The 23,343-nt window shown below is 43.2% G+C and overlaps 1 protein-coding gene across 1 annotated transcript; it reads right to left on the bottom strand.

Moving 5' to 3' along the window:
• Positions 1–1,362: 1,362 nt before the first annotated feature.
• LOC306994300 (lysine-specific demethylase RSBN1L-like) lies at positions 1,363–22,268 on the bottom strand (the record flags this gene model as incomplete). The annotated part of the gene is made up of 7 exons (XM_079639914.1): positions 21,872–22,268; positions 20,222–20,392; positions 12,585–13,213; positions 2,976–3,113; positions 2,741–2,883; positions 1,699–1,866; positions 1,363–1,471 (listed from the first exon to the last, which is right to left on the bottom strand). Coding segments are annotated over exons 1-7 (1,680 nt in total), but the record flags the coding sequence as incomplete, so codon positions are not given.
• Positions 22,269–23,343: the final 1,075 nt, after the last annotated feature.

Genomic DNA, 23,343 nt, shown 5'->3' on the forward strand with positions numbered 1-23,343 from the left:
GTAAGATATCGTGACACTTCAGATAACCTCTTTCACCAACACCAGTGCTGTCGCTGCGAGCAGATCATGTGACAAGCACCTGCGAGGGTTTCACACAGGAAGTATATACTTAGTAGTGTTGTCAAAAATATCGATACTGAAATATCTGAACGGTACCAATACTAATTTCCCGAAGTATCGATACTAGCCGAGCGGTCACTTTCACTTTCACTTCTCTCCAAAGGCGCGTTGACAAACACCACACGTGACACACTCGTCTCATTCGCTCTGGTTAAATAGCAAGTGAAGTGAATGGAAAGATGGCGAGGGCGGCGCCCCCGCGACCGGCTTTGGTTGATTGATAAAGAACACCGCGAGCGGGCATGTCGGAGAATAGCGTGGACACGCGCTTCACACTGCGAGCGGGTATGTCAGAATAGCGCAGACACGCGCTTCACACTGCGAGCGGGCTGCGGGCACCCAAAAGATTGTTTGACAATCAATAATCCCTCACATCACTCATTTTTTAAAATTATTTTATAGGTGAACACAGACTTAAGGAACAGGCTCCAGGGGTACCATTTAGCAAGCATAGGCTACGCTCAGCATCAGGGGTGTTTGTTGTTTGGACAGACCTTTCCCCACTGCTAAAAAAATCCTAAAGGAAACACTGTAACTCTTTTCATTTTAACTTTTCTGAAACATAAACCTAGATGGCCTAGTATTGTTGTTGATATGAGTGTTGTCTCGTTTTTTCACCGTAATTCTTAAAGTTAACATAATCTGACTGAGGAATCAGTAAATATTTTAACTGTGGTCAAATGCAAATTAACTTGTGCCTATTTAACTTTATTCAGAAAATTATTATTTAATTCTGCAATTTGCCTTCATTAGCGATTATCATCAATTTGATTACACAGATATTAATTAAACTAAACAGCTAGACAATGGCATCTCTGAATTCAATAATGAAATGCCTTTAACTGAAAATGTAATGTTTAATCTTATTATTATACATTACTGACACTCTATCCTCCAATTTGATACTGTTAAGTGCTTTTTTGCTACAGTAGGCTATATTTTAATCTTTGATAACAGTAGGTTATACAAATACAACGGGTAATGTTACCCCTGGTCCAATTAAAAAATATTAACAAGAACTCAGGACATTTTTGTTCATGTAAAATATACCTCATTGTCATGTTCTAGACTTTTTATATTTAGCTTTAAATAAAAAAAAATATCCCCTTAATATAGTGGCAGTTTTTCTCTCTGTGGTATCGAAAATGGTATCGAATATCGATATTTTTCAAGGTATCGTATCGAAGTTAGAAATTCTAGTATCGTGACAACACTAATACTTAGCACAGGAAGTGACCTCACCTGAGACAGGGGCGGCTCGTACAGGTCCAGTTGCAGCCGCTGAACCACATCAGGGAAATCAGCCGCGTGGAAACAGATCACGTCTTTGGTGATGCGTGGAGGCTCAGCACTGCAAAACAACACACACACACACACACACACACACACTGACATCAGCAGCTCAGGATACACATCACACCGGTCAGGTGTTTCATACCCTTCCAGAAGAGAGAGAGTGTGTGTGTGTGTGTGTGTGTGTGTGTGAGAGTGGACGTGTGTGTGTGTGTGAGAGAGAGAGAGAGAGAGAGAGAGAGAGAGAGAGAGAGAGTGTGTGTGTGTGTGTGTGTGTGTGCTCACCCTTCCCCGCAGCGCACAGCTTTCAGCACCCCCACAGCTGCAGTGGTCTGGCGCTCAAACCCTTGGCCGATGTGATCAGCGTGAGCTCGGGTCCGGTCCTCAAACAGCATCTCTCGCGGCTCACTGGCTCGAGGAAGATACTGCAGATTCTTTATTTCATTGGTTGACCTGTAAAAAGGGTTATGATTGTTTTCAGCATTATTACATAACAGATGACACAAATACACACAGTCATTGATTTGGAGAATCACTGACACACAGCTCTACACATGTGTGCGTGTGTCAGTGTGTGTGTGTGTGAGAGAGTGAGTGTCTGTCTATGAGTGTGTGTGAGAGAGAGTGAGTGAGTGTCTGTCTGTGTGTGTGTGTGTGTGTGTGTGTGTGTGTGAGAGAGTGAGTGTCTGTCTATGAGTGTGTGTGAGAGAGAGTGGGTGAGTGTCTGTCTGTGTGTGTGTGTGTGTGTGTGTGTGAGAGAGTGAGTGAGTGTCTGTCTGTCTGTGTGTGTGTGTGTGTGTGTGTGTGTGTGTGTGTGAGAGAGAGTGAGTGAGTGTCTGTCTGTGAGTGTGTGTCTGTGAGTGTGTGTGTGTGTGTGTGAGTGAGTGTCTGTCTGTGAGTGTGTGTGTGCGAGTGTGAGTGTCTGTCTGCGCGCGTGTTTGTGTGTGTGTGTGTGTGAGAGAGTGAGTGAGTGTCTGTGAGTGTGTGTGTGCGAGTCTGTGTGTGTCTTTGAGTGTGTCTGTCTGCGCGTGTGTTTGTTTGTGTGTGTGTGTGTGTGTGTGTTTGTTGAGCACTGATGTTATTGATCTGACTGAACTGTTGCTGCTCTGTGTTCATGATGAAGATGTTGATGAAGTTCTGAAATTATATTAGGAAGGTTCTGGTGTGTGTGTGTGTGTGTGTGTGTGTGTGTGTGTGTGTGTGTGTGAAACTGCAGTTCGATACAGAAACACCCTAACACACACACACACACACACACACACACACACACACACACACACACACACACACACACACACACACACACACAGGAGTGAAGCTGCGTTACCGTTTCCGTTTGAAGGGAGACTTGGGCATGTCCGTGACGGGGATCATCTGCTCTCCGGGCCGAACCCACATGATGGGGCCGTCGTCACTGTCAGTCGGGCTCTTCAGCTTCAGACTGGAGAACGTCCCCCACGGCAGCGTGCGCTACACACACACACTGATCAATATGCTGCTGTCAAAGGAAAAGTGTGTGTGTGTGTGTGTGTGAGAGAGAGAGAGATAGAGAGGAAACACACCTGCAGGAAAGGCGAGTCCTCCAGCATGCTGAGGAACTCTGGGAAATAATCTCCCACCTCCTCGTCCACGGCTCCCACCAGACTGATCTGCCTCATGGCTCCGGCTCGGTACGTGCCGTGGGAGTAACTCCTCCTCACCTGAACACACACCACACAACACACACTCTCATCGGTTATGGCTTCTATGTTGTTTGTATTATGAGTCCATAAATGCAACATTAAGTATAATTGAGCAAAAGAAACTCGGCAGAATTACAATGGGTATGATATGTTTTTACACGATTATTATTATGCTCTCTTGAATGAATAATGAAGCGCCACTGAAGAGCTGCTTAAGGTCATGTGACCAGGGGAATGTGAAGTGAGCAGAGCATTATGGGATTGACAGACAGCTTTGTATATTGTAACCAGATGATCCCCTACATCTGACAGACCCACTACACCTGACAGACCCACTACACCTGACAGACCCACTACACCTGACAGACCCACTACACCTGACAGACCCACTACACCTGACAGACCCACTACACCTGACAGACCCACTACACCTGACAGACCCACTACACCTGACAGACCCACTACACCTGACAGACCCACTACACCTGACAGTTCCACTACACCTGACAGTTCCACTACACCTGACAGACCCACTACACCTGACAGACCCACTACACCTGACAGACCCACTACACCTGACAGTTCCACTACACCTGACAGTTCCACTACACCTGACAGACCCACTACACCTGACAGACCCACTACACCTGACAGACCCACTACACCTGACAGACCCACTACACCTGACAGTTCCACTACACCTGACAGTTCCACTACACCTGACAGACCCACTACACCTGACAGACCCACTACACCTGACAGTTCCACTACACCTGACAGTTCCACTACACCTGACAGACCCACTACACCTGACAGACCCACTACACCTGACAGTTCCACTACACCTGACAGTTCCACTACACCTGACAGACCCACTACACCTGACAGTTCCACTACACCTGACAGACCCACTACACCTGACAGTTCCACTACACCTGACAGTTCCACTACACCTGACAGACCCACTACACCTGACAGTTCCACTACACCTGACAGTTCCGCTACACCTGACAGTTCCGCTACACCTGACAGTTCCACTACACCTGACAGTTCCACTACACCTGACAGACCCACTACACCTGACAGACCCACTACACCTGACAGTTCCACTACACCTGACAGACCCACTACACCTGACAGTTCCACTACACCTGACAGACCCACTACACCTGACAGACCCACTACACCTGACAGACCCACTACACCTGACAGTTCCACTACACCTGACAGACCCGCTACACCTGACAGACCCACTACACCTGACAGACCCACTACACCTGACAGTTCCACTACACCTGACAGTTCCACTACACCTGACAGACCCACTACACCTGACAGACCCGCTACACCTGACAGTTCCACTACACCTGACAGACCCACTACACCTGACAGTTCCACTACACCTGACAGTTCCACTACACCTGACAGTTCCACTACACCTGACAGACCCACTACACCTGACAGACCCACTACACCTGACAGTTCCACTACACCTGACAGACCCACTACACCTGACAGTTCCACTACACCTGACAGACCCACTACACCTGACAGACCCGCTACACCTGACAGTTCCACTACACCTGACAGACCCACTACACCTGACAGACCCACTACACCTGACAGACCCACTACACCTGACAGACCCACTACACCTGACAGACCCACTACACCTGACAGACCCGCTACACCTGACAGACCCACTACACCTGACAGACCCACTACACCTGACAGACCCACTACACCTGACAGACCCGCTACACCTGACAGTTCCACTACACCTGACAGACCCACTACACCTGACAGTTCCACTACACCTGACAGTTCCACTACACCTGACAGTTCCACTACACCTGACAGACCCACTACACCTGACAGACCCACTACACCTGACAGTTCCACTACACCTGACAGACCCACTACACCTGACAGTTCCGCTACACCTGACAGTTCCACTACACCTGACAGACCCACTACACCTGACAGTTCCACTACACCTGACAGACCCACTACACCTGACAGTTCCACTACACCTGACAGTTCCCCTACACCTGACAGTTCCCCTACACCTGACAGACCCGCTACACCTGACAGTTCCGCTACACCTGACAGACCCACTACACCTGACAGTTCCACTACACCTGACAGTTCCACTACACCTGACAGACCCACTACACCTGACAGACCCACTACACCTGACAGTTCCACTACACCTGACAGACCCACTACACCTGACAGACCCACTACACCTGACAGACCCACTACACCTGACAGTTCCACTACACCTGACAGACCCACTACACCTGACAGACCCACTACTACTCTCTATTCTCTCTTCTTCTCGCAGTCTCCTAACCTTACCTGTATATCTTACCTTCCAAAAGCTGATATTTGGTTGATACAGTCGTTGCAAACTGTTGTTTGGTTTAGCTACACATCTCACAGGTCAGACTCGTATTTTATGATCGTTACTGAAGCGTGTCTCAAAGCGTCGCGTTGGAATTCGTGACCGGCTCGCAGCTTCTGTGAACATAAACTAAAGCCCCAAAACTTACTTTGATTTTTTCATTCACCTTGCCTGGGAAAACAAGCGAGGCGAGTTGCAACAGCGTCTTTCTCTATTTGAGCGCACTTTTCGCGCATCTACATTTGAAAAAACCGCACATGAGCGCAAACATGTGAACGGCAGCTCAGATGAGGTCGGTTATCGTGGCGATATGCAATATCATTGCAACCAGGGTGGGAAATTAACTTTTTTGTCCACCAGCCACAGTGGCTGGTGGATGCCCAATTTTACCAGCCACTTATATTTTTTACCAGCCACTTTTTCCGGAATTCAAATTGCAAGAAAGAAATTGCTTTAATATGTTTTTTATTTATTTAAGGGTACCCCCAGGATCCTCCAGCTTAAATTCAAGGCTTTTTAAGACCTTTTTAATACCATTTCAAATTAAATTCAATGCCAACTTCGTACCCATTCCAACATAAGTATGAGGGGAAAATATCAAATCTGTATAAATTTTAAACCCTGGAAAATAATTATGTAGGCTACTATGTAGGCTACTTGAATTAAATAAAACATTTTATTTAAATGATCAGTCATATTTAATACATACGCAACAGCGTTGTAGTCCGCTTGGTGTGTGTAGGCCAGTGTTCATTTTGGCAACCATTTTTGATTCAGTCTTAGTCTTCATCTTCAGACGAAAATGCTTATGAATGCAAAGTTTTAGTCATTACTTTTAGTAAACTGCAGTTACTTTAGGTAGCTTTTTTTTTATGTAGTCTTTAGACAGAAAATGTCATAATTATTCTCTCTAGGCCATTCAATTAAGCTTATGAGAAATTATTTACATTGCACTCTTTAGCAGTAGCACTTGTGCAATTCTACATCCCTTTTCATAAGTTCCTCTCTTCCACTTAGACTGCAGTCACACCTTTTCCATTAAGGGACAATATTCCCCCCCTTTAATACATTTTTTCATTTAATTTTTAACCTTTATAATACCTTTTAAAAATAAATAATGCTTTAAATAAAACAATGTTCAATAAATATGCAATGTTAAAAAACGTTTTTAATATTAATAAAAATATTATATTAAAATAGCCAGTAGGTGGCAGTCATCGAGTCATTCATTCATTGAATCTCACGATTCGTTCAAAGCCACAGATTTCGTTGCAAAATAGAGCAATAAGCCTGACTATACTGTTTTAAATGCAGTACATCACTTAAATGTTACCCTTTTTTTTACTGTTGTATAAAATCAATGTCACATTTGAAATCGTGTGGATATTCGGGAAACATTGCATTCTTGCTCATATATGATCAACATTAAAACACTGCTGGATATCAGCCTGCATTTTGATCGCAGATTTAGTCGCACAAACAGCGCAAGCGGCTCGTGACAGAACACAGACCGACTGAATGACACTTTAATTTAAGTAGAAAATCTCAAATAAAGATCGCTGAACTCCAGCTTGTCTGTGTTTTCAGATCATCCGCGCTTCAGCAGTGTAGAGAGCGCTCGCGCATGGTTAAAAATAATTTCCCTTTCTTCTGCACCAGCTCAGCTCAGCTATATATATACACTTTTTATTTTATTTTTATTCTCAGCTTAGCTATGTGTATAAGTTATACAGTATAACGGTCTCTTCAGCGCCGTGACACGCAGCGCTGAAAACCAATCAAAAGAGTTACTCGACAAAAGTGTATTATTGTTACTTAGCAACCGCATTCTTTGACAAAGGCTGTCCAATCCGTACAATGAAATCACTCGCAGCATGTGTTTATTGGTTACTACTTAATACATTCAATGTTAAGTCAATGTAAAGACGCGTTTATGCGCGTCTGGTGGTCCTGTCCTGGTCCCTCGGTGGATGCTAATTTTTGCGAACTGTATTCGCTTTTGGTGCGAACGCAGCATTATTATAATCCACCCGCCACTGTGGCTGGTATACACGGCAAAGTGACCCGCCACTTTGAAAAAGTACCCGCCCTCGGCGGGTGGCGGGTGCTAATTTCCCACCCTGATTGCAACACCAAAGTAGAGTTAACATTAGGCAATCATTTCACAACCTTCATTTTGCACTTATTCTGAGCAGTTTTTCCGTGAGCGGGTATAGAAAACCCGGAGTGGATCAGGAGCGGAGTGTTCACAGAATGCTTAGTGCAGATAGGAACGTGCTTTAGCGCCACTCCAGGCTTCGATCACATCCCCCTCAGCAGGGCGAATACACCTTCCTTAATTTAAGACCCATTCAAACTAAAATGAAGACCTTTATTACACTATTTGAGAAATGTAAGCATATTTACGGCCTTAAAATTATTAAAAGTGAACTTAAGACAATGACAGGGGAGCCCTGATATTGACAGAAATCCGTCGTAGACTCTGCAATTAACGGAAATCTGTCGTAGCGACGGAGAACTTTAATCCCTGTGTGATGGACGAGTGCGAGCGGTAGCCTAATGCACTCACTCTGTGCGGGCTGCGGGAGAATAACACGATTAAATATCTATGAATAAAAAATATAAAAACGAATAAATTGTTATTCATCTGTTGTAGAAAAGCAACAAGAACAACTAAAACAAAATAGAAACGATTTACAGGCCAGTTTCTATTTGTAACATGTTTGCAGCGTTGAGCGATGTAGCCAATCACAGACATGTGTTGATTTCTGGACCGCAATGGCCAATCAGAAGCATTTAAGATAGAGTCCCCTCACGGCTCAAAACTGACTTTCTGTTCAGTGCTGAATTCTGCTGGCAAATCCTCGGATTATAACAAACAGAGTGTAGATATTATGAAAGATTAATTGTGCAGTCAGCTTCACTGATAATAACAGAGATGTGTGAGATCGCGATGAACTGATGTCAGCTTTTGGGAATTATTAAGGGAGCGCACTTTGCGCACATTCAGTCATGGCAAACCATGCACGCAGCCTTGCTTTTATGTTAAATTAACAGTGGTTAGTGAATGTTAATGCTTTAATAACAAATAATTTATCAGGAGCATTTATGCTGATGTGAATGGTGACGACACGTAGGCTAACACAAAGTTACGTTACACTTTAAGTAACACATTTTCTGCGGGAAACCCTACACAATAGCATAAAGAACATATACCTGGGAGGAAGAATAGGCTAAATTAATATTAGCCAGCGAGTCCAACAAGTTACCGAGTTCACCAAGCTCCCGATCTCACTCCTCAACACTGAACTCTTCATCCTCGGTGTCGCTTCTGAACAACTCCGCTAACTAGAGCGCCCTCTCGCGGCTGCAGTCGGTAATGTTTTCTCTTGGTTCATCTCAGTCAGTAATTAATTTTGATATATAAGTCGCACCTGACTATAAGTCTCAGGACCAGCAAAACTATGAAAAAAAGTGCGACTTAGGCTATAGTCCGGAAAATACTGTAATTATATTCCATTAGTCCTTTAATACATTGTCTACAATAATAATATAATACAATTCAATATGTATATCCCACATGGTGCAGTTAATATTAATAGGCTAACGTTATAGTAAATCCGTGGTAAATTATGGGAATGTGTAGTCGGAAAAGCCTTCTGACTGTATCGCTGCCTCAGTGTTTCTCCTGTTCGTCAGCGCTGTTCATCTGCCTTTACACTGGTGTAAATCACTGAGACGTGTGTTCTTCACTGAATTCAAGCGCTTCTCTCTGGATCTCGTGACTGAGGCCGATCAGAGTAAACGCATCTGCTCTAGTGAGCTCGCGCTGCGCTGCCGTTTGGACTTTGAGCCGAGCGGATAAACGGTCCGTGTGGCGCGCAGTTCTAATGAGTTTTTTCGTTCCGCTTTTGCCGCATTTAACATTATGCCGCCAGCGCATTTTTTGGGGGAAAAGGCAATGCTAGAACCAATGAATGAACGAGCATATCAATTTAAGACGTGGCTAAATGTAATTTATGACCTTGTACAGAAAAATCTGGACGTTTTTATGACTTTTTATGGCCTAAAATTCTTATTATTAAATTTAAGACATTTTATGACTTTTTATGACTCCGCGGACACCCTGTAAATAGTAATGTTATTTGTGTTGTTTGTTAATTAATTGTAGGACTGTCCAGCGCGCTGGGGCTCGAAGCTGAAGATGCCAGAAAGGGTTCTGGACAGACTCCAGCAATACGACGGGTCTTCGCGGAAAATGAAGATGACACACAATTGGGTAAAAAAAATTAAGACTGGCATCTTGGAGGAATAAGACGCCAAATATAACAACCACGCAAACTTCTCAGAATCAGCACTCTCCTTGATCCCCGCTACTGAGGTGGATTTAATTTGAACTAATTGGAGCAAACCAGGACAGAAGTGTTTGATGCCATTACAGAGTGCCATCCTCACTCAAGTCCGGTAAAAACGAGAACATGGAAGAACAACATGCAAACACCAGCGCTCAAGAGGTGCCTTTGAAGAAGAAGAAACACACAGTGATCTCCTCCTTGGAAAGACCAACTTTCAAAAAGTTTACAGATCGCCTGGTTAAGGTGATTTTAAGGTGATTTTTGTTTACCCATTGTTAGATTTTAAAATAAAACTTTTTTAATATGCTACTGATAAAAGCAATTTGTCTAAATGATTGAATATCGTTCGCATTGTTTCCTGAATAAAATAATTTTTTTCTCTTAATGCTCTCATTTTCTTTTTAGCGTTAGTATTTTAAATGTGTTCTAGATTTCCATGTTTGATTAATATTTGTATTATTAATATTCTATTTAATATATTTTAATAGCCGATAATGTTTTTAGAGCCGTTTAAAACTTTTAGCCAAGCTATGTCTCATTCATTATTTGTAACGTGCTTCTCTCTGCGTATGTATAATGAAAACAGACACAACCATCGTCTTATCCATATTACCTTTAATGTTTTTTTAACACATAGGCTACTGTAGCTATGCAAAAACACTAAAAAGGTAAGTGTATGTTAACTACTAAGCTATTTATAATGTATTTGGCAACGTCCTGTAAGTTTATCGGTCATCATTTTTACGATATTGTCGATTATCGTCTGGTAACACTGACTGTTATCGATATCGAGATATTTGCGAGACATCGTCGATATACGATAATCTCGTCATATTGCCCAGTCCTAATAGACACTCTTAAGCGGTTGCAGTGTGAAGCCTCAGGTGTAGGCAGTCTTCAGACCAGCATACAGATATAGATCTAGATAGAACAGGCCCACACTAATGCACACATCTATTCTGACTGTGTTTTCTCTATCATACAAGCTCTTTTTGGATGTAATTGGCAGCAAGTTTGACATGGCTGTCTCTAATGTACATATAAGTCCTATTGCAATGAAGAGCTGAGATAAAAAATTTGACTCCAATCAGAATCGATTCAGAATCATTAAAGAAAGAATCGTGATGCATCAGAGTTTTTTGCATGGCATTTCCACATCAAAATCATCTGCAGCCTCATAGTGTTGTCAAAAGTACCGACTTCGGTACCAAGTCGATACTGACATTTTCTAAAGGTGAGGCTTTGAGCGCTGTTGAGCGGAATCATAAACACCTCTGATTGGCCGTTGTGTTCACATACTTATCAAATATGTCTGTGATTGGATACAATGATCTGCGCTTCAAAAACATGTTGTAAATATGGCTCTTCAGCGAGCGCCTGCACAGATACACACGCGAGCGGTGGACCGGTCCGCTGGCGCTAACAGACGCCTGCTTGTGCTTTCAAACGCTCCGTGCGTTGATCATTGTAGCCAATCACAGACATATCCGATGCGCGCGTGAACACAATGGCCAATCAGAGGTAGGGCTGTCACTTTTGTGAAAAAATCCTTTTAGATTTTCGAGACATAAGTGTTCATTGAATCGATTGTAAAATCGATTTTCAATGTCTAAAGACGTTTCTATTTTCAACGCCAAATATAGGCCAATCCACGGACAACTAACACTAACAGGCATTAGGACGAACGTAAAGAGGGCGCTTGAGACGCACAATATTTCTGATGATTTATTGGCATGAAATTTCGTGTACAATTACAAACAGGAGTGAAACATTCTCGAAAAGCAGAGTGGACTGCCATAACATCAGTGAAAAACATTACTGCAGGCTTTAACATGGCTGTGTTCACCATTAGAAATGTCAAACAAATTTCACCTACGTAGCCTGTAGCCCGAGTCTGTACGCTATCTGTAGCCTATGCTTGACATTTTCTAAATACTGGCGACACCTTATGCAGAAGTGGGCTATAATTTGCTGTTATGTGTGTTTATCAGAACCTGCAGTTGCTGTGTGATGCGCGTCCGCTGCGGGCGTATCGTGGCGAGCTGGACGCGCTCTGAGAGAAAGCGCCTGTCAGACAGGGCACGGCATTCGCGGCGCTAAGAGACCCATTCATTTCAATGGCTTGCGAGACATTCTGTTTTGTGAAAGCAGCTCTTTTGTTTTTACCTCCAAAACACACCAACAATTGGTCAGATCTACGCCATTGGACTGTGCGGTTGAACCCAGCGGCCAGCGCCGCGTCCTGAAAGCCGTTAAGATTGATTCCCTATTTTCATTTTCGAAACTTGTGTTGGTTGGTCCGATCGATTGTGCAATCGATTTTCGAACAAAAAGTGACAGCCCTAATCAGAGGCGTTTATGATTCCGCTCCACAATTTTTTGTACTTTCTTGGTACCGAAGTCGGTACTTTTGTCAACACTAGAGCCTCGGGTATAAAACCTTGTGTAGATCACATCCTGATAGAGCATGTGAGCACACAAAAATTCCAGTTTTTATTGAATCAGACAGAAACCTGACCCTGTGCAAAGTGCATATATAATTACCAATAGCAGAAGCTTTAGCATGTGATGTTTTTATCAATAATGTGTGCATGGGAAATGGCATATGCCCTTTATCCACGAGGTCCTGATCTGCCTTTAGAGAGGAATGATGTTTGGTCTCCTGTATGCATTCTCTAAACCTACAAACACACACCAGTGCAACAACTGTCACGTCTATCTACTAACCTGAGTGTGAAAGTTTGCCATAGTAGTCGTCTCGATGTCCTTCTTCCCCAGGATTTCCATTTTGACGGGCGAGGTGGGGAACTTGCAGGAGAAGTACTCGAGGAAGTCTGGGAGATATGAGGCGGCCCCGTGGATCACGCCCATCACGTAGTTGGCAGAGCCGTCCTGGTCCTCGCTGAACGACAGGGTGACGAACTCCTGCGCGAACCTCTGCATCTGCACGGGCGTCAGCACCGAGAGCTCCTTGCTGTAGGCGTGCAGAACCAGGGCTCCTCCGTTGGGCTGGTTCTCCACATGGACCAGACAGCCGAACTCCAGCCGGTCCAGCCCGGGCAGGGCAGCCGGTTTGTCTGGGCCGTCGGTGGCGCTCAGGCTCTGGGAGCAGATGTTCTTCAGGCTCGGTGTGCTTCTGCTCTCCAGCGTCGGGCTACAGGAGCTCACAGAGACGCTCTGCTGGACCGGAGCCGGAGGCTGGAACTCGCTCTCAGAACCAACCGTCTGGCTGGACTTGCTGTACATCTTGGGCCGCTTTCGCTTTTCACCTTCTTTATGTTTCTTTTTCTTTTTCTTCTTGACCTTTTTCATCAGCAAGTCCTCAGCGGAGTTTATCTTCGGCTTCTCTCCGTCACCTACAGAACAGGAGAAAGGAGATTAACTTCACAAACATCCTCAGAGCAAAAGAAAAAAATATTCACCCCCAACGAACAGCTGAGAAGGAGCGGAGCAGTGATGCATCAAACCACTCGTTCACAATTCCGGGTCCGTTAAACATCTGTGAGACGCGAGGTTTCTGTAGTGACACACATTACGCTACTTTGAGTAAATCTACAAATTGAACTTGTTAAGCGCCAACTATCAAAAACAACAGATTACAAACAAATAGTATTTGCACATTTGTCTCCGAGATCTACAGTTTGCCACTGAAACTCACTTAAAAGCATTGGGTGGCGCTGTGTGTGTGTGACGTCGAGATGATGAACTTTTTTGTCTGTTAAGGTACTCCACTACCATTCCATTTAATAATACATTCATAAAATCAAAAGTTGTAACTGTATTATTTAATGGACTTCAGCTGACATTCTTCTGTAACAAATGTAGCTATTGCTCATTGTTAATGTTAGTTAATGCATTAATTAACGTTAACTAAACGCTATTCTAAAGGGTTATCCATTTGTTCTTTAATTCTTTTGCACTTTAATCTGTTTGAAACCTGCTAACTTAATCATTTTTTTGTGTATTGCTTTATTGTATGTATATGTTCAGTTATTTTTGTTATGAGAAAAAACTTATTAAACCTGTTATAATATGACAACACTTTTTTTGCAACTTATTTCAATAACGTGATAAAAGCTTCAGCAATTATCTCACCATGAACATTTTATAGGTGGCACAGGTGAGGGTTCAGCAGATGACAGATATTAAAGGCACAGGTGAGGGTTTAGCAGATGACAGATATTAAAGGCACAGGTGAGGGTTTAGCAGATGACAGATATTAAAGGCACAGGTGAGGGTTTAGCAGATGACAGATATTAAAGGCACAGGTGAGGGTTTAGCAGATGACAGATATTAAAGGGCACAGGTAAGGGTTTAGCAGATGACAGATATTAAAGGCACAGGTGAGGGTTTAGCAGATGACAGATATTAAAGGCACAGGTGAGGGTTTAGCAGCTGACAGATATTAAAGGCACAGGTGAGGGTTTAGCAGATGACAGATATTAAAGGCACAGGTGAGGGTTTAGCAGATGACAGATATTAAAGGCACAGGTAAGGGTTTAGCAGATGACAGATATTAAAGGTACAGGTGAGGGTTTAGCAGATGACAGATATTAAAGGCACAGGTGAGGGTTTAGCAGATGACAGATATTAAAGGCACAGGTGAGGGTTTAGCAGATGACAGATATTAAAGGCACAGGTGAGGGTTTAGCAGATGACAGATATTAAAGGGCACAGGTGAGGGTTTAGCAGATGACAGATATTAAAGGCACAGGTGAGGGTTTAGCAGATGACAGATATTAAAGGCACAGGTGAGGGTTTAGCAGATGACAGATATTAAAGGGCACAGGTAAGGGTTTAGCAGATGACAGATATTAAAGGCACAGGTGAGGGTTTAGCAGATGACAGATATTAAAGGGCACAGGTAAGGGTTTAGCAGATGACAGATATTAAAGGCACAGGTGAGGGTTTAGCAGATGACAGATATTAAAGGCACAGGTGAGGGTTTAGCAGATGACAGATATTAAAGGCACAGGTGAGGGTTTAGCAGATGACAGATATTAAAGGCACAGGTGAGGGTTTAGCAGATGACAGATATTAAAGGCACAGGTGAGGGTTTAGCAGATGACAGATATTAAAGGCACAGGTGAGGGTTTAGCAGATGACAGATATTAAAGGCACAGGTAAGGGTTTAGCAGATGACAGATATTAAAGGCACAGGTGAGGGTTTAGCAGATGACAGATATTAAAGGCACAGGTGAGGGTTTAGCAGATGACAGATATTAAAGGCACAGGTGAGGGTTTAGCAGATGACAGATATTAAAGGCACAGGTGAGGGTTTAGCAGATGACAGATATTAAAGGCACAGGTGAGGGTTTAGCAGATGACAGATATTAAAGGGCACAGGTAAGGGTTTAGCAGATGACAGATATTAAAGGCACAGGTGAGGGTTTAGCAGATGACAGATATTAAAGGCACAGGTGAGGGTTTAGCAGATGACAGATATTAAAGGCACAGGTGAGGGTTTAGCAGATGACAGATATTAAAGGCACAGGTGAGGGTTTAGCAGATGACAGATATTAAAGGCACAGGTGAGGGTTTAGCAGATGACAGATATTAAAGGCACAGGTGAGGGTTTAGCAGATGACAGATATTAAAGGCACAGGTAAGGGTTTAGCAGATGACAGATATTAAAGGCACAGGTGAGGGTTTAGCAGATGACAGATATTAAAGGCACAGGTGAGGGTTTAGCAGATGACAGATATTAAAGGCACAGGTGAGGGTTTAGCAGATGACAGATATTAAAGGCACAGGTGAGGGTTTAGCAGATGACAGATATTAAAGGCACAGGTGAGGGTTTAGCAGATGACAGATATTAAAGGCACAGGTGAGGGTTTAGCAGATGACAGATAATAAAGGCACAGGTGAGGGTTTAGCAGATGACAGATATTAAAGGCACAGGTGAGGGTTTAGCAGATGACAGATATTAAAGGCACAGGTGAGGGTTTAGCAGATGACAGATATTAAAGGCACAGGTGAGGGTTTAGCAGATGACAGATATTAAAGGCACAGGTGAGGGTTTAGCAGATGACAGATATTAAAGGCACAGGTGAGGGTTTAGCAGATGACAGATATTAAAGGCACAGGTGAGGGTTTAGCAGATGACAGATATTAAAGGCACAGGTGAGGGTTTAGCAGCTGACAGATATTAAAGGCACAGGTGAGGGTTTAGCAGATGACAGATATTAAAGGCACAGGTGAGGGTTTAGCAGCTGACAGATATTAAAGGCACAGGTGAGGGTTTAGCAGATGACAGATATTAAAGGCACAGGTGAGGGTTTAGCAGCTGACAGATATTAAAGGCACAGGTGAGGGTTTAGCAGATGACAGATATTAAAGGCACAGGTGAGGGTTTAGCAGCTGACAGATATTAAAGGCACAGGTGAGGGTTTAGCAGATGACAGATATTAAAGGCACAGGTGAGGGTTTAGCAGATGACAGATATTAAAGGCACAGGTGAGGGTTTAGCAGATGACAGATATTAAAGGCACAGGTGAGGGTTTAGCAGATGACAGATATTAAAGGCACAGGTGAGGGTTTAGCAGATGACAGATATTAAAGGCACAGGTGAGGGTTTAGCAGATGACAGATATTAAAGGGCACAGGTAAGGGTTTAGCAGATGACAGATATTAAAGGCACAGGTGAGGGTTTAGCAGATGACAGATATTAAAGGCACAGGTGAGGGTTTAGCAGATGACAGATATTAAAGGCACAGGTGAGGGTTTAGCAGATGACAGATATTAAAGGCACAGGTGAGGGTTTAGCAGATGACAGATATTAAAGGCACAGGTGAGGGTTTAGCAGATGACAGATATTAAAGGGCACAGGTGAGGGTTTAGCAGATGACAGATATTAAAGGCACAGGTGAGGGTTTAGCAGATGACAGATATTAAAGGGCACAGGTGAGGGTTTAGCAGATGACAGATATTAAAGGCACAGGTGAGGGTTTAGCAGATGACAGATATTAAAGGCACAGGTAAGGGTTTAGCAGATGACAGATATTAAAGGCACAGGTGAGGGTTTAGCAGATGACAGATATTAAAGGCACAGGTAAGGGTTTAGCAGATGACAGATATTAAAGGCACAGGTGAGGGTTTAGCAGATGACAGATATTAAAGGCACAGGTGAGGGTTTAGCAGATGACAGATATTAAAGGCACAGGTGAGGGTTTAGCAGATGACAGATATTAAAGGCACAGGTGAGGGTTTAGCAGATGACAGATATTAAAGGGCACAGGTAAGGGTTTAGCAGATGACAGATATTAAAGGCACAGGTGAGGGTTTAGCAGATGACAGATATTAAAGGCACAGGTGAGGGTTTAGCAGATGACAGATATTAAAGGCACAGGTGAGGGTTTAGCAGATGACAGATATTAAAGGCACAGGTGAGGGTTTAGCAGATGACAGATATTAAAGGCACAGGTGAGGGTTTAGCAGATGACAGATATTAAAGGGCACAGGTAAGGGTTTAGCAGATGACAGATATTAAAGGCACAGGTGAGGGTTTAGCAGATGACAGATATTAAAGGCACAGGTGAGGGTTTAGCAGATGACAGATATTAAAGGCACAGGTGAGGGTTTAGCAGATGACAGATATTAAAGGCACAGGTGAGGGTTTAGCAGATGACAGATATTAAAGGCACAGGTGAGGGTTTAGCAGATGACAGATATTAAAGGCACAGGTGAGGGTTTAGCAGATGACAGATATTAAAGGCACAGGTGAGGGTTTAGCAGATGACAGATATTAAAGGCACAGGTGAGGGTTTAGCAGATGACAGATATTAAAGGCACAGGTGAGGGTTTAGCAGATGACAGATATTAAAGGCACAGGTGAGGGTTTAGCAGATGACAGATATTAAAGGCACAGGTGAGGGTTTAGCAGATGACAGATATTAAAGGCACAGGTGAGGGTTTAGCAGCTGACAGATATTAAAGGCACAGGTGAGGGTTTAGCAGATGACAGATATTAAAGGCACAGGTGAGGGTTTAGCAGATGACAGATATTAAAGGCACAGGTAAGGGTTTAGCAGATGACAGATATTAAAGGCACAGGTGAGGGTTTAGCAGATGACAGATATTAAAGGCACAGGTGAGGGTTTAGCAGCTGACAGATATTAAAGGCACAGGTGAGGGTTTAGCAGATGACAGATATTAAAGGCACAGGTGAGGGTTTAGCAGATGACAGATATTAAAGGCACAGGTGAGGGTTTAGCAGATGACAGATATTAAAGGCACAGGTGAGGGTTTAGCAGATGACAGATATTAAAGGCACAGGTGAGGGTTTAGCAGATGACAGATATTAAAGGCACAGGTGAGGGTTTAGCAGATGACAGATATTAAAGGCACAGGTGAGGGTTTAGCAGATGACAGATATTAAAGGCACAGGTGAGGGTTTAGCAGATGACAGATATTAAAGGCACAGGTGAGGGTTTAGCAGATGACAGATATTAAAGGCACAGGTGAGGGTTTAGCAGATGACAGATATTAAAGGCACAGGTGAGGGTTTAGCAGATGACAGATATTAAAGGGCACAGGTAAGGGTTTAGCAGATGACAGATATTAAAGGCACAGGTGAGGGTTTAGCAGATGACAGATATTAAAGGCACAGGTGAGGGTTTAGCAGATGACAGATATTAAAGGGCACAGGTAAGGGTTTAGCAGATGACAGATATTAAAGGCACAGGTGAGGGTTTAGCAGATGACAGATATTAAAGGCACAGGTGAGGGTTTAGCAGATGACAGATATTAAAGGCACAGGTGAGGGTTTAGCAGATGACAGATATTAAAGGCACAGGTGAGGGTTTAGCAGATGACAGATATTAAAGGCACAGGTGAGGGTTTAGCAGATGACAGATATTAAAGGCACAGGTGAGGGTTTAGCAGATGACAGATATTAAAGGCACAGGTGAGGGTTTAGCAGATGACAGATATTAAAGGCACAGGTGAGGGTTTAGCAGATGACAGATATTAAAGGCACAGGTGAGGGTTTAGCAGATGACAGATATTAAAGGCACAGGTAAGGGTTTAGCAGATGACAGATATTAAAGGCACAGGTGAGGGTTTAGCAGATGACAGATATTAAAGGCACAGGTAAGGGTTTAGCAGATGACAGATATTAAAGGCACAGGTGAGGGTTTAGCAGATGACAGATATTAAAGGCACAGGTGAGGGTTTAGCAGATGACAGATATTAAAGGCACAGGTGAGGGTTTAGCAGATGACAGATATTAAAGGCACAGGTGACTCAGGTGATCTACCTAACCCACAGCAGTGACTGCAGCCGCTGATGCTGATGTCTGTCCAGCTCCTGCATGTGATCAACTATTATCCTCATTTCAATGTCATGATTACAGCAAATAATTAGTTAAAACATGAAGTTCATATCTTCTTACTTGAGCTTTTAACAACACTCCCGCTGTGCTGCAAGTTTCAGAACTGAGACTATGACGGTGCAAGCTATATAAACAAGCATTTTTCTAATTATAAATCACTTCTAGTTTTAATCTATTCCTCTAGTGGTCTTGACTGCATTAGTGCCATAGGCTATGAATACACATCACGATTATGTTCCGCATGTCACTCATAGTCGATTCAATATTACAAGTGGATCCCATATGTTAAACAATAACCAAATAATGATGTTTAGAATATCATTATTACTGATGATTACAATAACAAACTACAGTTGTGAATCTGCATCTTTACACACTGTCATAAACACAGGATCAGTGAAGAGACTGGATGCGTCACAAGCCTGAGATCACACTTTCCCACTTTATTCTGAATCAGACATGACCAATGAGTCGCGGTTCAGTGAGTCATCTATGAACGAACGATTCACTGAACGAGTCTGATGTCAAATTGTTGTTACACCTTCACATTTGCGCACATTTTAACAATAATATGTTTGTGACACCTGAATGTTTTAGAATACCACTTAAATAAGCAATAAAGTACGGGAGGCGTTTTCATCGCTAATCTGAAGCGCTGATCTCGATTACGCCAATCCACGATTTTAGCCACTCGTCACATTGCCATCGCTCTGAAAACACCGGATATTATCACGCAGGCGTAAAGGGCAAAGAAGCAGAAGCTGCTGCCACACACTCGGTTCTGTCTTTCAGGGATTTCACTTTTTTACAACAGAAATGAGCCGTCACTGAGCTAGCTTAAGCTGGACGGAGACGCTATTCTCTTCTGGAAACACTGTGTTGCATTATTTTCCTGTTATCTCTGTAAAGCTGCTCTAAACACTCGTGTTGTAAAAAGCGCTACATAAATAAATGTGACATAGGAACCCCTAAACCTGCAGCCCAGGTCAAAGGTGAAAGGTCACAGACGTGCAGGTGTTTGATGGCGTCTCACCTTTCTGCAGGATCTTCACCTCTCCATTCTCTCTCTTCACCTCCGTCATCAGCTTGTGCTTTCTCTTCTCCTTCATCTCTTTCTCCTGCTCTTTTTCTCTGTCCTTCTCTCGCTCTCTCTTCTTCTCACGGTCTCGGTCTTTAGGTTTCTCTTTGTCTTTAATGGTGTGTTCTGTAGGAGAAAGAAACACAGCAGAGGGTTAAAGCAGTCCTGATGTCGAAGGTTGTGTCCTTCCCGAGTCCGAGTTCATGATTTGCCGTCAGTTAGACGTTACAACCCAAACACACAATTCCTCAACACATGACCAGCCTCCACTATATCTTCATATTCTTGGATAAACTGTCTTAAAAAATAAGGTATGAACAGTCCTTCAACTTCTTTATGCACAAGATCATTTCTTATTTTTTGTCTTTTGACTCTTCCCATCAGTTAAGCAGATCACAGTCTGAAGGATAAATTACGGGTCAAATAATGTTGCCATAAAGACAAACTGCACAAATTGTGAATAAAACATGACTCCAAAGCACACAAAAATTAGACTGAGGAAGTTCAACAAGTGTTCGTTTTGTCATATTTTTCTTAACCTCATTTAGCACCAAACCTGACTTTCTTCTGCGGAACACTAAAGATAATTTGAAGAACATTTCAACTTTTATTGTCAATACAGTGGAAGTAAATGGTGTCCAAACATTGCATCTCATTGACTTTAATCATGTGGATTTATATTTAGAATATCTTTAGTGATCCACTGATGAGTCGCACAGGTTTGCCGTGAGGAGGACATGAGGACAGATCTGCTCCTGTGAAGGGTCTCGGGCCGGGGGTTCATTGAGAAACAACTTCTTCTGAGAAACTTTACAACCCGTTCACTGCCTTGGTCAATAACACAAAACTGAACTTTAATGAGTCCGTGTGAGTAACTGGTTCTCAACTCTCTGCATCACAGATTTCGCTTTATTAGTGCTGATCATGACACACACACACAACTGCAGCACGACATGCATGTGAGAGTGAAGCAGAACATTATATTTATTAATGTAACAGAACATCACTATCACACACACTGTTTCAGATCTGAATTCATGTTTCTGCTATAAATGTATGTTTCCCAGGCTGAATACATCGTTAATAACACGTCCGAGGCGGTAATGACATTTCAGCAATAAACCAGTAGATATTATAATCATGATCGCGTCTGGTTTGGTGTCTGAATAGACATTTCGGGAATGACAGCAGTTTACTCGGTTTATTACCATATAGGTAATTATTCTATCGTTCTATAGATTGGGTTGGTATTTGGATATTAACACATGTTTCCGATTACGTTCGGTGAGGTCCGTGAGTGATTCCCTCAGATGTTATTAACACAGCAGATATTATAACGCTATTATGGTTTAATATGCTGGTTCTGCGGCGGGTCACATTGCAGCTGCACGCGCTCCGTCACCGCTCGGGTCGCGCGCCGATGCTAAGCTAACTAGCGCTGTCGGATGTGTTCGACACACAAATAAACACACACGCGCTCACAGAGGCACAATAAACACATCATAAACACACACACATACACACACACTTGTACAGATCACATCTAGCGAACCAACGGCCCGTTATCAGCCACAAACAGCGCCCGAGCGAAGCGGCTGTCGATACCTTTCTGCGACAACTTCAGCTCTCCGTTTTCCTTCTTCACACTGAGGTGATTTTCAGCCGCCAGTTTGTGTTTCTTCCTCTCTTTTTCTCTCTCTTTGCCTTTCTCTTTCTCTCGGTCTCTGTCTTTCTCTGTTTTGGTTTTCTTGTTTTTCGGTTTGCTGCTGTAATTCTGCTGCTCCGTGCCTCCGTTCATCTTCTTGGCTTTAAATATTTTCTCCTCTTGTCGGATTTTCTTGGCCGGTGGAGGATGATGATGGTGCTCCCGGTTCTGGGACGCTGGTTTCGGTTCAGTGGGTTTGTTGAGCTGAATGAACTCCGCCATCTTTTCTCTATTTACTCTCTCGAGCTGCTGCTGTTTGTGTAAGAGGCACGGGAGGGGCGTGGCCTGGTGTTGATTGACAGGAAGAACGTACTTGTGTGGGGCGTGGCCTGGTGGTGATTGACAGGAAGAACGTACTTGTGTGGGGCATGGCCTGGCGTTGATTGACAGCGAGAGCGGACAGGAGAGGTGACGTCAGCAGCTTAGTCACAGTACTCCTTTGAATAATATCCATGAACCCATTTACTATTATATTTTATACTAGCTTTCAAAAGCTTTCATGGTGAAAACTGTTTCAAACTTATATATTATATCTGTGGTTTCAAATACCATTTACAAATTATTTCTAAATTCCACTCGAAATGTTTATTTTAAAATGCACACATGCTGTTTCCTAAAAGCAAGTGTGTGAAGTAGCTGGTAAACCTTAATTGAACAAGTAATAACCAATTAAAACGTATCTAATATCTATGAACGCCATCTACTGCTGAGATGGAGGGAGTTAGATCGGCACAATCCTCACAGTGCATTATGGGTATTCTTGAGCTTTTGTATGCAGGGTTGCACGATAAAAAAAAAAGTGGGTTTTTATAAGATATTGACTTTTTTAGAATAATCATATTTTAAGCTAATATTCTTCATGTATATAGTTTGACTAACAAATGCATGTTCTGTACACAGTGTTTTATAAATATTTACAGTTTTATACTTTATAATAAAAAGAAAAAAACTGCAAAGGCAAAACCAACTGGCTGGTCTGAAATCGGTCGTTTCTTTCATACGTCACAGCGAAGTCTGACGCGCAACAAGATCTGACGCGCAACAAGATCTGACGCGCAACAAGATCTGACGCGCAACAAGATCTGACGCGCAACAAGATCTGACGCGCAACAACATCTGACGCGCAACAACATCTGACGCGCAACAACATCTGACGCGCAACAACATCTGACGCGCAACAAGATCTGACGCGCAACAAGATCTGACGCGCAACAAGATCTGACGCGCAACAAGATCTGACGCGCAACAACATCTGACGCGCAACAACATCTGACGCGCAACAACATCTGACGCGCAACAACATCTGACGCGCAACAACATCTGACGCGCAACAACATCTGACGCGCAACAACATCTGACGCGCAACAACATC

Source organism: Phoxinus phoxinus (assembly GCF_949152265.1).
Source record: "Phoxinus phoxinus genome assembly, contig: scaffold_80, whole genome shotgun sequence".
Classification (NCBI taxonomy): domain Eukaryota; kingdom Metazoa; phylum Chordata; class Actinopteri; order Cypriniformes; family Leuciscidae; genus Phoxinus; species Phoxinus phoxinus.